This window comes from Oncorhynchus mykiss, chromosome 11 (genome assembly GCF_057628025.1).
Source record: "Oncorhynchus mykiss isolate SJ-2025 chromosome 11, ASM5762802v1, whole genome shotgun sequence".
NCBI classification, from domain to species: Eukaryota; Metazoa; Chordata; class Actinopteri; order Salmoniformes; family Salmonidae; genus Oncorhynchus; species Oncorhynchus mykiss.
In genome coordinates, this window is record NC_143032.1 from 18,108,562 (window position 1) to 18,119,577 (window position 11,016).

At 46.5% G+C, this 11,016-nt stretch overlaps 1 protein-coding gene across 28 annotated transcripts in view; it reads right to left on the reverse strand.

Moving 5' to 3' along the window:
* Window positions 1-11,016, reverse strand: part of relch (RAB11 binding and LisH domain, coiled-coil and HEAT repeat containing) — a 53,139-nt gene that overhangs the window by 40,385 nt on the left and 1,738 nt on the right. For 19 of the 28 annotated variants that reach the window (XR_016484413.1, XR_016484412.1, XR_016484410.1 and 16 more), the window contains exons 2-4: window positions 4,975-5,064; window positions 315-386; window positions 122-174 (exon numbers count right to left, since the gene is read on the reverse strand). Coding sequence is in view for 24 of the 28 variants with exons in the window: in XM_090189649.1 (XP_090045775.1) it covers window positions 122-174; window positions 315-386; window positions 4,975-5,064 (215 nt within the window). In the remaining 4 variants the exon portion in view is untranslated. The remainder of the gene's footprint in view (window positions 1-121; window positions 175-314; window positions 387-4,974; window positions 5,065-11,016) is intronic. The other 9 variants (XM_090189659.1, XM_090189657.1, XM_090189653.1 and 6 more) reach the window with 1 other exon arrangement.

Here is an 11,016-nt window from a genome sequence, read left to right on the forward strand (position 1 = left end):
ATCAACTTGAAAAGGTGAAGTTTCTCAACAAACAGTGTTTTTTAAAGAAACATTGGGTATTTGCTGCAGTAGTACTCCAAAAGTGAACTGCATACAGTTACTAGCAGAGTGTCTGGCCTACCTGAGTCTCAGGATGTGAACTGTAGTTCTTGTTTCTCTCCTGAGTGTCGCTTTCTAGAAAGACAATAAAGCAACAGAACAGATGAACCCTTCCACCGTTCAGTAAAACAGGGGAGGAGCTAGAGAGAATCTCCTAAGAAAGAGAGAGATGATAGAGGGATGAAATGGAGGAGTAGAAGTGTTAAGTACGCCACCTGCTGCCTGAGTCAAGTTGGTGCGTAGAGCCTGAATGGTCTCCTTGGCTTTCCGTAGCTCAAACTCCAGCACTGGACAGGAAGTGACATCACAACACACAGGAAGGAAGTGCATCCAACCAAGGAGAGGGAACAAACAAACAAACAAAAATATGGCCATGAAAAATGAAACAAAAAGAAACAAAAAGGAGATTGATTTGAAAACAGGAGACATGCAAACTATGGGGTCTAATGAACGCATGCAGCAGAGGATCCTGGGATAGCGGACTAAGGAATAGTGTCTAAGGGTGCATCGAAAGAGTGTCAAGTGGCTACCTCTCCTCATCTCCTTTGCTTCTTCTGCACCGATCTGAAAACCCAGGATAGATAGAAGCAATGTGGAGGATACTTTATGTGAATCTGCTTCCAACTATCCAGTTGTTTAAGATCAGTACAGACAGGAGGGAGAGAGAGCTGAAACCACTAATGGGATGCAGCCTAAATAATATGCTAATAGCTGTCTGACCAGGGATTGTACAAATCAATAGATTTAAAAAAAAGTGAGTTCCAGGCTATGCAAAATATTGGACTCTGCTCAAATTTGAAGTGGAGTTTTTTGATTTGTGGTTGGTCAAATGTTAATACGGTATACTATTAGGCCTAAGCATAGGATGGATACTATAGCCGCTACTTACATACAGGAGAAAAACTAACATATGGATTGTAATTACAATACATTGAGAGGGCTCTAAAACCTCCTGTAAGAAGTCTATCAAGGACTACAGTAGTGAGATTCAATCAAATAACAAGTTCATGAGCAGGGAAACACTCCACAGGTTGCTCTTCAGACATGTTGAAGAAAACCACACAGGAGGAAGAGAAGCAATGGCGAGCAGAGAGGACATATTGCATGGCTGTGCACTGAAGATCTGCCGCTTCAGTAGTCTGACTCAGCGCCTGTTCAATTCTGTCCTAGTTAACGAGGTCCAGACAATACTTCCCAATGCAGATCAAGAGTACACAGGACGCAACAAAAGACAAGAAAATGGAGAAAGAAACTGAAGAAACCCCCCCAAAAAAGGAGAAAAAAAAAACAGGAAAAAAAAGAAGCTGCAAGCTGCTAGTCTGGATGGAGGGTTGTCCCGTTATGGGCCGGGCTTGGATCAGAACAGCCTGAAAACCCAGAGTCAGACAGCTGGGGGCGACATGTTGGGACGACGGAGGAGAGGCAGGTTTCGGGAGGAGATGCCGAATTGGAGGGATGGAGGGAGGGCGGGATGGAGGGAGGGAGGGCGGGATGGAGGGAGGGCAGGATGGAGGGAGGGCAGGGTGGAAGAGTAGAGGGTCTGTGGTTGTGGAGAAGGGACCACAGGCTTGCTCTGCTGCATGGTTCCTGGAGAATTGTCCAGAACTTTCATCTTACAAAGCTAAAGGGTTGAAATTGACATTTGGCATTTTGGCATTGAGAAAAGAAAAGACAACAGGCCAATTAACAGTCATATAAAGAGACTAGGTTCTATGTGGTGCAGAGTGTCCAGCTTTCAGTATATCAGTTATAGTCATTTGCATCATATTCACAGTACTGGTCTCTAGTCATCACATCCTGTCTGGCTAAATGTGGAGAACAAACACTAGAATAGGCTATATCATAGGCCTACACCGTTACAGAGAGATCTGTGGAGTGTAGCCCCTGGATGGATACCTTGGTCCTCTACTCGTCGTCTTGGTCAGTTCATCCTCTCTGATCTTTAACGTACTTGTTGTCTTGGTCAGTTCATCGTATCTGATCTTTAATGTACTCGTCGTCTTGGTCAGTTCATCCTCTCTGATCTTTAACGTACTCGTTGTCTTGGTCAGTTCATCCTCTCTGATCTTTAACGTACTCGTTGTCTTGGTCAGTTTATCGTATCTGATCTTTAACGTACTCGTCTTGGTCAGTTCATCCTCTCTGATCTTTAACGTACTCGTCGTCTTGGTCAGTTCATCCCCTCTGATCTTTAACGTACTCGTCGTCTTGGTCAGTTCATCCCCTCTGATCTTTAACGTACTCGTCGTCTTGGTCAGTCCATCCTCTCTGATATTTAACGTACTCGTCGTCTTGGTCAGTCCATCCTCTCTGATCTTTAACGTACTCATCGTCTTGGTCAGTTCATCCCCTCTGATCTTTAACGTACTCGTCGTCTTGGTCAGTTCATCCTCTCTGATCTTTAACGTACTCATCGTCTTGGTCAGTTCATCCCCTCTGATCTTTAACGTACTCGTCGTCTTGGTCAGTTCATCCCCTCTGATCTTTAACGTACTCGTCGTCTTGGTCAGTTCATCCTCTCTTATCTTTAATGTATTCAGTCTATCCTCTCTGATCTTTAATGGATTCAGAGAAGATTAGCTGGTGGGTGTCGTGAGAAAAGCTTTTTAAAAAAGTGTGAATTTTCACAACATCCAGTGACACTGACAGGTCCTTTGAGGGAAAATAACACTGTCTCAATTACATCTGCTGCTTTATTTAAACCAGGATGGCTTAATAAGAGGAACTTGGAATGGTTAGGTAAATCTGGAATGGAACCATAGTGATGTCATCATCAGTGAATCAAACAGGGCTGTAGTTACACCATGACATCATAAAGAAAAGGTCCTGTATACTCTGGTTGTCCGTCTCTCCCTTCCCCTGCTCTACTCCGTCTGTTGTCTGTCTCTCCCTTCCCCTGCTCTTCTCCATCAGTTGTCTGTCTCTCCCTTCCCCTGCTCTTCTCTGTCTGTTGTCTGTCTGTTGTCCGTCTCTCCCTTCCCCTGCTCTTCTCCGTCTGTTGTCCGTCTGTTGTCCGTCTCTCCCTTCCCCTGCTCTTCTCCGTCTGTTGTCCGTCTCTCCCTTCCCCTGCTCTTCTCCGTCTGTTGTCCGTCTCTCCCTTCCCCTGCTCTTCTCCGTCTGTTGTCTGTCTCTCCCTTCCCCTGCTCTTCTCCATCTGTTGTCTGTCTGTTGTCCGTCTCTCCCTTCCCCTGCTCTACTCCGTCTGTTGTCTGTCTCTCCCTTCCCCTGCTCTTCTCCATCAGTTGTCTGTCTCTCCCTTCCCCTGCTCTTCTCCGTCTGTTGTCTGTCTCTCCCTTCCCCTGCTCTACTCCGTCTGTTGTCTGTCTCTCCCTTCCCCTGCTCTTCTCCATCAGTTGTCTGTCTCTCCCTTCCCCTGCTCTTCTCCGTCTGTTGTCTGTCTCTCCCTTCCCCTGCTCTTCTCCGTCTGTTGTCTGTCTCTCCCTTCCCCTGCTCTACTCCGTCTGTTGTCCGTCTCTCCCTTCCCCTGCTCTACTCCGTCTGTTGTCTGTCTCTCCCTTCCCCTGCTCTTCTCCATCAGTTGTCTGTCTCTCCCTTCCCCTGCTCTTCTCCATCTGTTGTCTGTCTGTTGTCCGTCTCTCCCTTCCCCTGCTCTTCTCCGTCTGTTGTCTGTCTCTCCCTTCCCCTGCTCTTCTCCATCTGTTGTCTGTCTGTTGTCCGTCTCTCCCTTCCCCTGCTCTTCTCCGTCTGTTGTCCGTCTGTTGTCCGTCTCTCCCTTCCCCTGCTCTACTCCGTCTGTTGTCTGTCTCTCCCTTCCCCTGCTCTTCTCCATCAGTTGTCTGTCTCTCCCTTCCCCTGCTCTTCTCCATCTGTTGTCTGTCTGTTGTCCGTCTCTCCCTTCCCCTGCTCTTCTCCGTCTGTTGTCCGTCTGTTGTCCGTCTCTCCCTTCCCCTGCTCTTCTCCGTCTGTTGTCCGTCTCTCCCTTCCCCTGCTCTTCTCCGTCTGTTGTCCGTCTCTCCCTTCCCCTGCTCTTCTCCGTCTGTTGTCCGTCTCTCCCTTCCCCTGCTCTTCTCCGTCTCTCCCTTCCCCTGCTCTTCTCCGTCTGTTGTCCGTCTCTCCCTTCCCCTGCTCTTCTCCATCTGTTGTCCGTCTGTTGTCCGTCTCTCCCTTCCCCTGCTCTTCTCCGTCTGTTGTCCGTCTCTCCCTTCCCCTGCTCTTCTCCGTCTGTTGTCCGTCTCTCCCTTCCCCTGCTCTTCTCCGTCTGTTGTCCGTCTCTCCCTTCCCCTGCTCTTCTCCGTCTCTCCCTTCCCCTGCTCTTCTGTCTGTTGTCCGTCTCTCCCTTCCCCTGCTCTTCTCCGTCTGTTGTCAGTCTCTCCCTTCCCCTGCTCTTCTCCGTCTGTTGTCCGTCTCTCCCTTCCCCTGCTCTTCTGTCTGTTGTCCGTCTCTCCCTTCCCCTGCTCTTCTGTCTGTTGTCCGTCTCTCCCTTCCCCTGCTCTTCTGTCTGTTGTCCGTCTCTCCCTTCCCCTGCTCTTCTCCGTCTGTTGTCCGTCTCTCCCTTCCCCTGCTCTTCTCCATCTGTTGTCCGTCTCTCCCTTCCCCTGCTCTTCTCCGTCTGTTGTCTGTCTCTCCCTTCCCCGTCTGTTGTCTGTCTCTCCCTTCCCCTGCTCTTCTTCGTCTGTTGTCTGTCTCTCCCTTCCCCTGCTCTTCTTCGTCTGTTGTCTGTCTCTCCCTTCCCCTGCTCTTCTCCGTCTGTTGTCTGTCTCTCCCTTCCCCTGCTCTTCTTCGTCTGTTGTCTGTCTCTCCCTTCCCCTGCTCTTCTCCGTCTGTTGTCTGTCTCTCCTTTTCTCCGATTCTCTTCTTCATGTCCGCCACTCAGTCTCTGTCCGGTCAGGACATGACAGGTACGCCTCGTCTTACCTGCCACCCTCTCGTCCGACTCCCGGTTCCCGTCGTCAGAGTAACGAGCGAAGTCTAGAGAGTCCAATGTGCTGATGCTGCCCGCTCGGTCTGATGGGAGAGACATGGAGAGCAATCAATCAATGAATCAATGTATATTTTATTTCACCTATATTTAACCAGGTAGGCCAGTTGAGAACAAGTTCTCAATTCCTACTGCGACCTGGCCAAGATAAAGCAAAGCAGTGCAACACAAACAACAGAGTTACACATGGAATAAACAAAACATACAATCAATAACACAGTAGAAAAATCTGTACACAGTGTGAGCAAATGAAGTAAGGAGGTAAGGCAATAAATAGGCCAATAGTGGCGAAGTAATTACAATTTAGCAATTTACACTGGAGTGATATATGTGCAGATGAGGATGCGCAAGTAGAAATACTGGTGTGCAAAAGAGCAGAAAAACAAAAATAAAATATGGGGATGAGGTAGGTAGTTGGTTGGATGGGCGATTTACAGATGGGCTGTGTACAGCTGCAGTGATCGGTAAGCTGTTCTGACAGCTGACGCTTAAAGTTAGTGAGGGAAATATAAGTCTCCAACTTCAGGGATTTTTACAATTCGTTCCAGTCATTGGCAGCAGAGAACTGGAAGGAAAGGTGGCCGAAGGAGGTGTTGGCTTTGGGGGTGACCAGTGAAATATACCTGCTGGAGCGCGTGGGTGTTGCTGTGGTGACGAGTGAGCTGAGATAAGGCGGAGCTTTACCTAGCAAAGACTTATAGATGACCTGGAGCCAGTAGGTTTGGCGACAAATATGTAGCGAGGGCCAGCCAACGAGAGCATACAGGTCGCAGTGGTGGGTAGTATATGGGGCTTTGGTGACAAAACAGATGGCACTGTGATAGACTGCATCCAATTTGTTGAGTAGAGTGTTGGAGGCTATTTTGTAAATGACATCGCCAAAGTCAAGGATCGGTAGGATAGTCCGTTTTACGAGGGTATGTTTGGCTGCGTGAGTGAAGGATGCTTTGTTGCCAAATAGGAAGCCAATTCTAGATTTCATTTTGGATTGGAGATGCTTAATGTGGGTCTGGAAGGAGAGTTTACAGTCTAACCAGACACCCAGGTATTTGTAGTTGTCCACATATTCTAAGTCAGAGCCGTCCAGAGTAGTGATCCTGGACTGGTGGGCAGGTGCGGGCAGGGAACGGTTGAAGAGCATACATTTGGTTTTACTAGCGTTTAAGAGCAGTTTGAGGCCACAGAAGGAGAGTTGTATGGCATTGAAGCTCATCTGGAGGTTAGTTAACAGTGTCCAAAGAAGGGCCAGATGTATACAGAATGGTGTTGTCTGTGTAGAGGTGGATCAAAGAATCACCCGCAGCAAGAGCGACATCATTGATATATACAAAGAAAAGAGTCCGCCCGAGAATTGATCGGCCTGAGAATCAATGGTAAACAGCCTATTCATTAACAGAGCCTCCAGTGATTATTACAGTATTCACCTCATCACCTTGACTATGAAAAGCTTGGGGGAATCATAACAGAATATAAACCAAACACTATATGTGGAGACAGGAGAGAACATGGGGGTAGATTCAGCATCCAAACAGGTTAGTTTTCTATGCAATAGTCCATCCTGTTTTCAGAAACATACCTAAACAATACAAATGTAGATCTACAGTCGTGGACAAAAGTTTTGAGAATGACACAAATATAAATTTTCACAAGGTTTGCTGCTTCGGTGTCTTTAGATATTTTTGTCAGATGTTACTAGGGAATACTGAAGTACAATTACAAGCATTTCATACGTGTCAAAGGCTTTTATTGACAATTACATGAAGTTGATGCAAAGAGTCAAAATATTGATGTTTTGTTCCCCGAGCCACTTAGTTACCACTTTTGCCTTATAGCAAGGTGCTCCATCATGCTAGAAAATGCATTGTTTGTCACCAAACTGTTCCTGGATGGTTGGGAGAAGTTGCTCTCGGAGGATGTGTTGGTTCCATTCTTTATTCATGGCTGTGTTCTTAGGCAAAATTGTGAGTGAACCCACTCCCTTGGCTGAGAAGCAACCCCACACATGAATGGTCTCAGGATGCTTTACTGTTGGCATGACACAGGACTGATGGTAGCGCTCACCTTGTCTTCTCCGGACAAGCTTTTTTCCGGAGGCCCCAAACAATCGGAAAGGGGATTCATCAGAGAAAATGACTTTACCCCAGTCCTCAGCAGTCCAATCCCTGTACCTTTTGCAGAATACCAGTCTGTGACTGATGTTTTTCCTGGAGAGAAGTGGCTTCTTTGCTGCCCTTCTTGACACCAGGCCATCCTCCTCGCTTGCTGGACTTTCTTGGGCGCCCTGAAGCCTTCTTCACAACAATTGATCCGCTCTCCTTGAAGTTCTTGATGATCCGATAAAATGGTTGATTTATGTGCAATCTTACTGGCAGCAATATCCTTGCCTGTGAAGCTCTTTTTGCACAAAGCAATGATGAAGGCACATGTTTGCTTGCAAGTAACCATGGTTGACAGAGGAAGAACAATGATTCCAAGCACCACCCTCCTTTTGAAGCTTCCAGTCTGTTATTCTAACTCAATCAGCATGACAGGGTGATCTCCAGCCTTGTCCTCGTCAACACTCACACCTGTGTTAACGAGAGAATCACTGACATGATGTCAGCTGGTCCTTTTGTGGCAGAGCTGAAATGCAGTGGAAATGTTTTTGGGGGATTCAGTTCATTTGCATGGCAAAAAGGGACTTTGCAATTAAATTGCAATTTATCTGATCACTCTTCATAACATTCTGGAGTATATGCAAATTGCCATCATAAAAACTGAGGCAGCAGACTTTGTGAAAATTAATATTTGTGTCATTCTCAAAACTTTTGGCCACGACTGTAGAATGTGATAACTCTTGTTTCAGTGAGTGACAGGGTGAGCTATCCTTCTAGTAACCTCATATGCCTGTCCAACCATATAGCCTACCATTCACTCCCATCTCAACACAGATAGCATATTGAAAGTAAAAAGAGAGATGACCATTCATTTTGAGAGTAAGACTGAACTACCCTGCAGTGAGTAGGAGTGTATGGTAATGAAAAGCTGAGCTATTCTTCCCTAAGGCCTACCCCTCCTCCTCTCCTTACCAAACCAGAGGGGATATTCCAAGTCCAGGTGATTACACTGCACCGGTCCTCCATCCCTCCCTCTCTCTCTGCAGTTCACTCATATCAAAGGCAGAGTGTGAGTGTGTGTGTGTGTGTGTGTGTGTGTGTGTGTGTGTGTGTGTGTGTGTGTGTAGGCCTACTCAACCTCCATGTATGGTTCCAGGCCTGGCTAGCCTAACAGCTGTCTGACTACAGGAGACTCCTCACCTCTATACCCACTGACAGGGAGGTGAAGAACAGTGACACAAATTGTATTTTGTAAATTGCGTGTATGCAGAGCTCCCTTGCAAAAGAGACCTTGGTCTCAATGGGACTCCCTGTTCAAATAAAGTCTCAAAACAGAAGCAATATAACAATAGATGTATTCTACAGCATGGATTATTAGGTACACAGACAGTGTAGGTCTACAGACTGAGATGTGGTGGTGCACGCACACACACGCACTACACACACACAAGGTAGATGTGAGCAGGAGCTCAGACAGTCAGGCCAGAACAGAAACAAGTTGAGCAGAGCCAAACATCCCACAGTGTGATTTGTCAGCATCTCAAAACCCTGCAGCAAATCTGTGTCTGTGTGTTGTCTTCTTACTGCCTGTATGTTTAAGTGAGGGATTTCTTCTAATGGATTAAGGGTGTGTGTTCTTCTTGATCTTTGTGAGCAAGTGTGTGCTTGACTGCATGTACCCTGCTAGTGCCAAAGAGAGCAGGGTAGTAGGATATCCCTAAGCTAAGTCTTTCAAGGAAGAGAGTGGCTAGCTAAAAATGGAGCATTAATGCTAACACCTTAGTCTCTGATTGAGCTGAGAGTTGAGCAAGCAGACTGTAGCAACATGCTAATCAGCTAGCTACAGAGGAGAAAACAATGAGCTGGGTAGAGAGAAAGAGAGAGTGGGTGAGAGAAGCATTGTGTAAATGGGTGGTGGCATCCAGCTACTCTTGCTTGATGAATAGCCTAACCACCCCCTGAGTCTTCAGAACCTGAAGACTTGTATTAGCTCCTGGAATTAGGTCTAATGCTTAGGCTTCAGCTCAGTGGGCTATGGTGTTGAGTTGTGCAGCGAGAGGCCTGCTGCGGATGACCAGAGCAGCATACTAGACTTTTAAATTAGCAGAAAGCTAGCCAGATCATAGTATTATGGGAGTGTTAACAGCAACAAGTGACCCTTATGATGCCTAGACCCGTATGAGACAGCGTCTTTACCCAGTGACCATGCAACACCCTTTCCAATAATTTCCCATATGCTCCCGTCATGGTGCATGACACCTGTCAGTTTTAAATTATGTGGCATCAAATTAAGCTTCTAATATACAATGTTAGAACATCAACTGCCTCTTCTTTAGTTTTACTGCTGGATCTTAAACCCTTCATTAACAAATCCATCAAATCAAAGTGATTGTATTTGTGTACAGTCCTGACCAAAACCTGTAAAGAGCAAGCAGAGGGGACAGTCGCAAGGAAACCGTCCCTGGGCTGTAGGCCTGTTGTCTCTAGTAGGGACAGGCCCTCAAGCTGTCCCCGTCTCTCTCGTCTATTTTCCTGTTTATCAGTGAAGTTAACATAATAGAGGACAGGCTGAGTTCCTCATCATCCTGTTCTTAAGATCAGATGTAGGATCAGCTTACCCCTCACCAAATACTAACATTAATACTGTGAGGTGAAACTCTAATGGGGGAAAATTCTATGGGAAACTTCCTCCTACTCGGTTCTAAAGTTTTTAAAAAAATCTTTATTTAACTAGGCAAGTCAGTTAAGAACAAATTCTTATTTTCAATGACAGCCTAGGAACAGTGGGTTAACTGCCTGTTCAGGGGCAGAACGACAGATTTGTACCTCGTCAGCTCAGGGGTTTGAACTTGCAACCTTCCGGTTACTAGTCCAACGCTCTAACCACTAGGCCGCCCCAGGTTGACATAGATAATAGACGTGTGGTGTTTCCCCTAGGATTTTTTACAGCAGCGATGGCAGAGTTAGTGGGGGAGTATTCCTGCGGGGGAGGGGCGAAGCTACATCTACATGATAAAACATGTAAATGTTTGCCTCTCTGCTAAATGCATATAGGGCAACACTGGGTGTGGCTGCCTGGAGTACCATATGTCACTGCTGTTCTAAGGTCTTTTGCAAAAGCCCCCCGCACATTCGTAAAGAGAAATGCCCCCTGGGATACCTTAGTCCTCAAGATCCACAACAACCGGCGAGGCACCAGACAGACAGGCAGAGGCAATTAGGCCTAGCCATGCGCTGAACAATGGCAGCTATAGATAGAGGCTATTAGGCTACATGAATGTAAATACTTCTACCATGACAAGCATCCTTCCTCCTTCCTCCCTCCCTAAACAGTCTCATCACTGACCTCACATGACTGGGCTGGTGGAGGCTTTGTAATGGAACCCCTGCTTTCACCTATCCAGTTGTGTTAGATCAGGTAGGAAGGAAGGTGGGAGGCACAGCACACAATGATGGAAATGTAGTTTACACAGCTCGGGCCACTGTTCTTATCATAGCTTTTATCAGTAGAAAAGGATGCAAAATTGCTAATTAGGTCATACCCCTTGATTGTACTTGCAACAGTAGAACACAGAATACACAGATCTGGGCTAGGCATACACATGCAGTCCTGTGTTTAGTGATGGAAATGCCCTAAGATTTGGGGCAGTTGAATGTGTGGTTTAATGTTGCAGTAGCAGTTGTGGTGGTGCACCAATTTGTCAGCAAACTGTTTGTGTTGTGTGTCTCACAGGACACACCTCTATCTACGCATAGGGCAGCGCACAATTGGCCCAGCGTCGTCTGGGTTTGGCTAGTATTGTAAATTAGAATTTGTTCTTAACTGACTTGCCTAGTTAAATAAAGGTTAAATAAAAAATGAAAAACTTCTAGGAATAATTA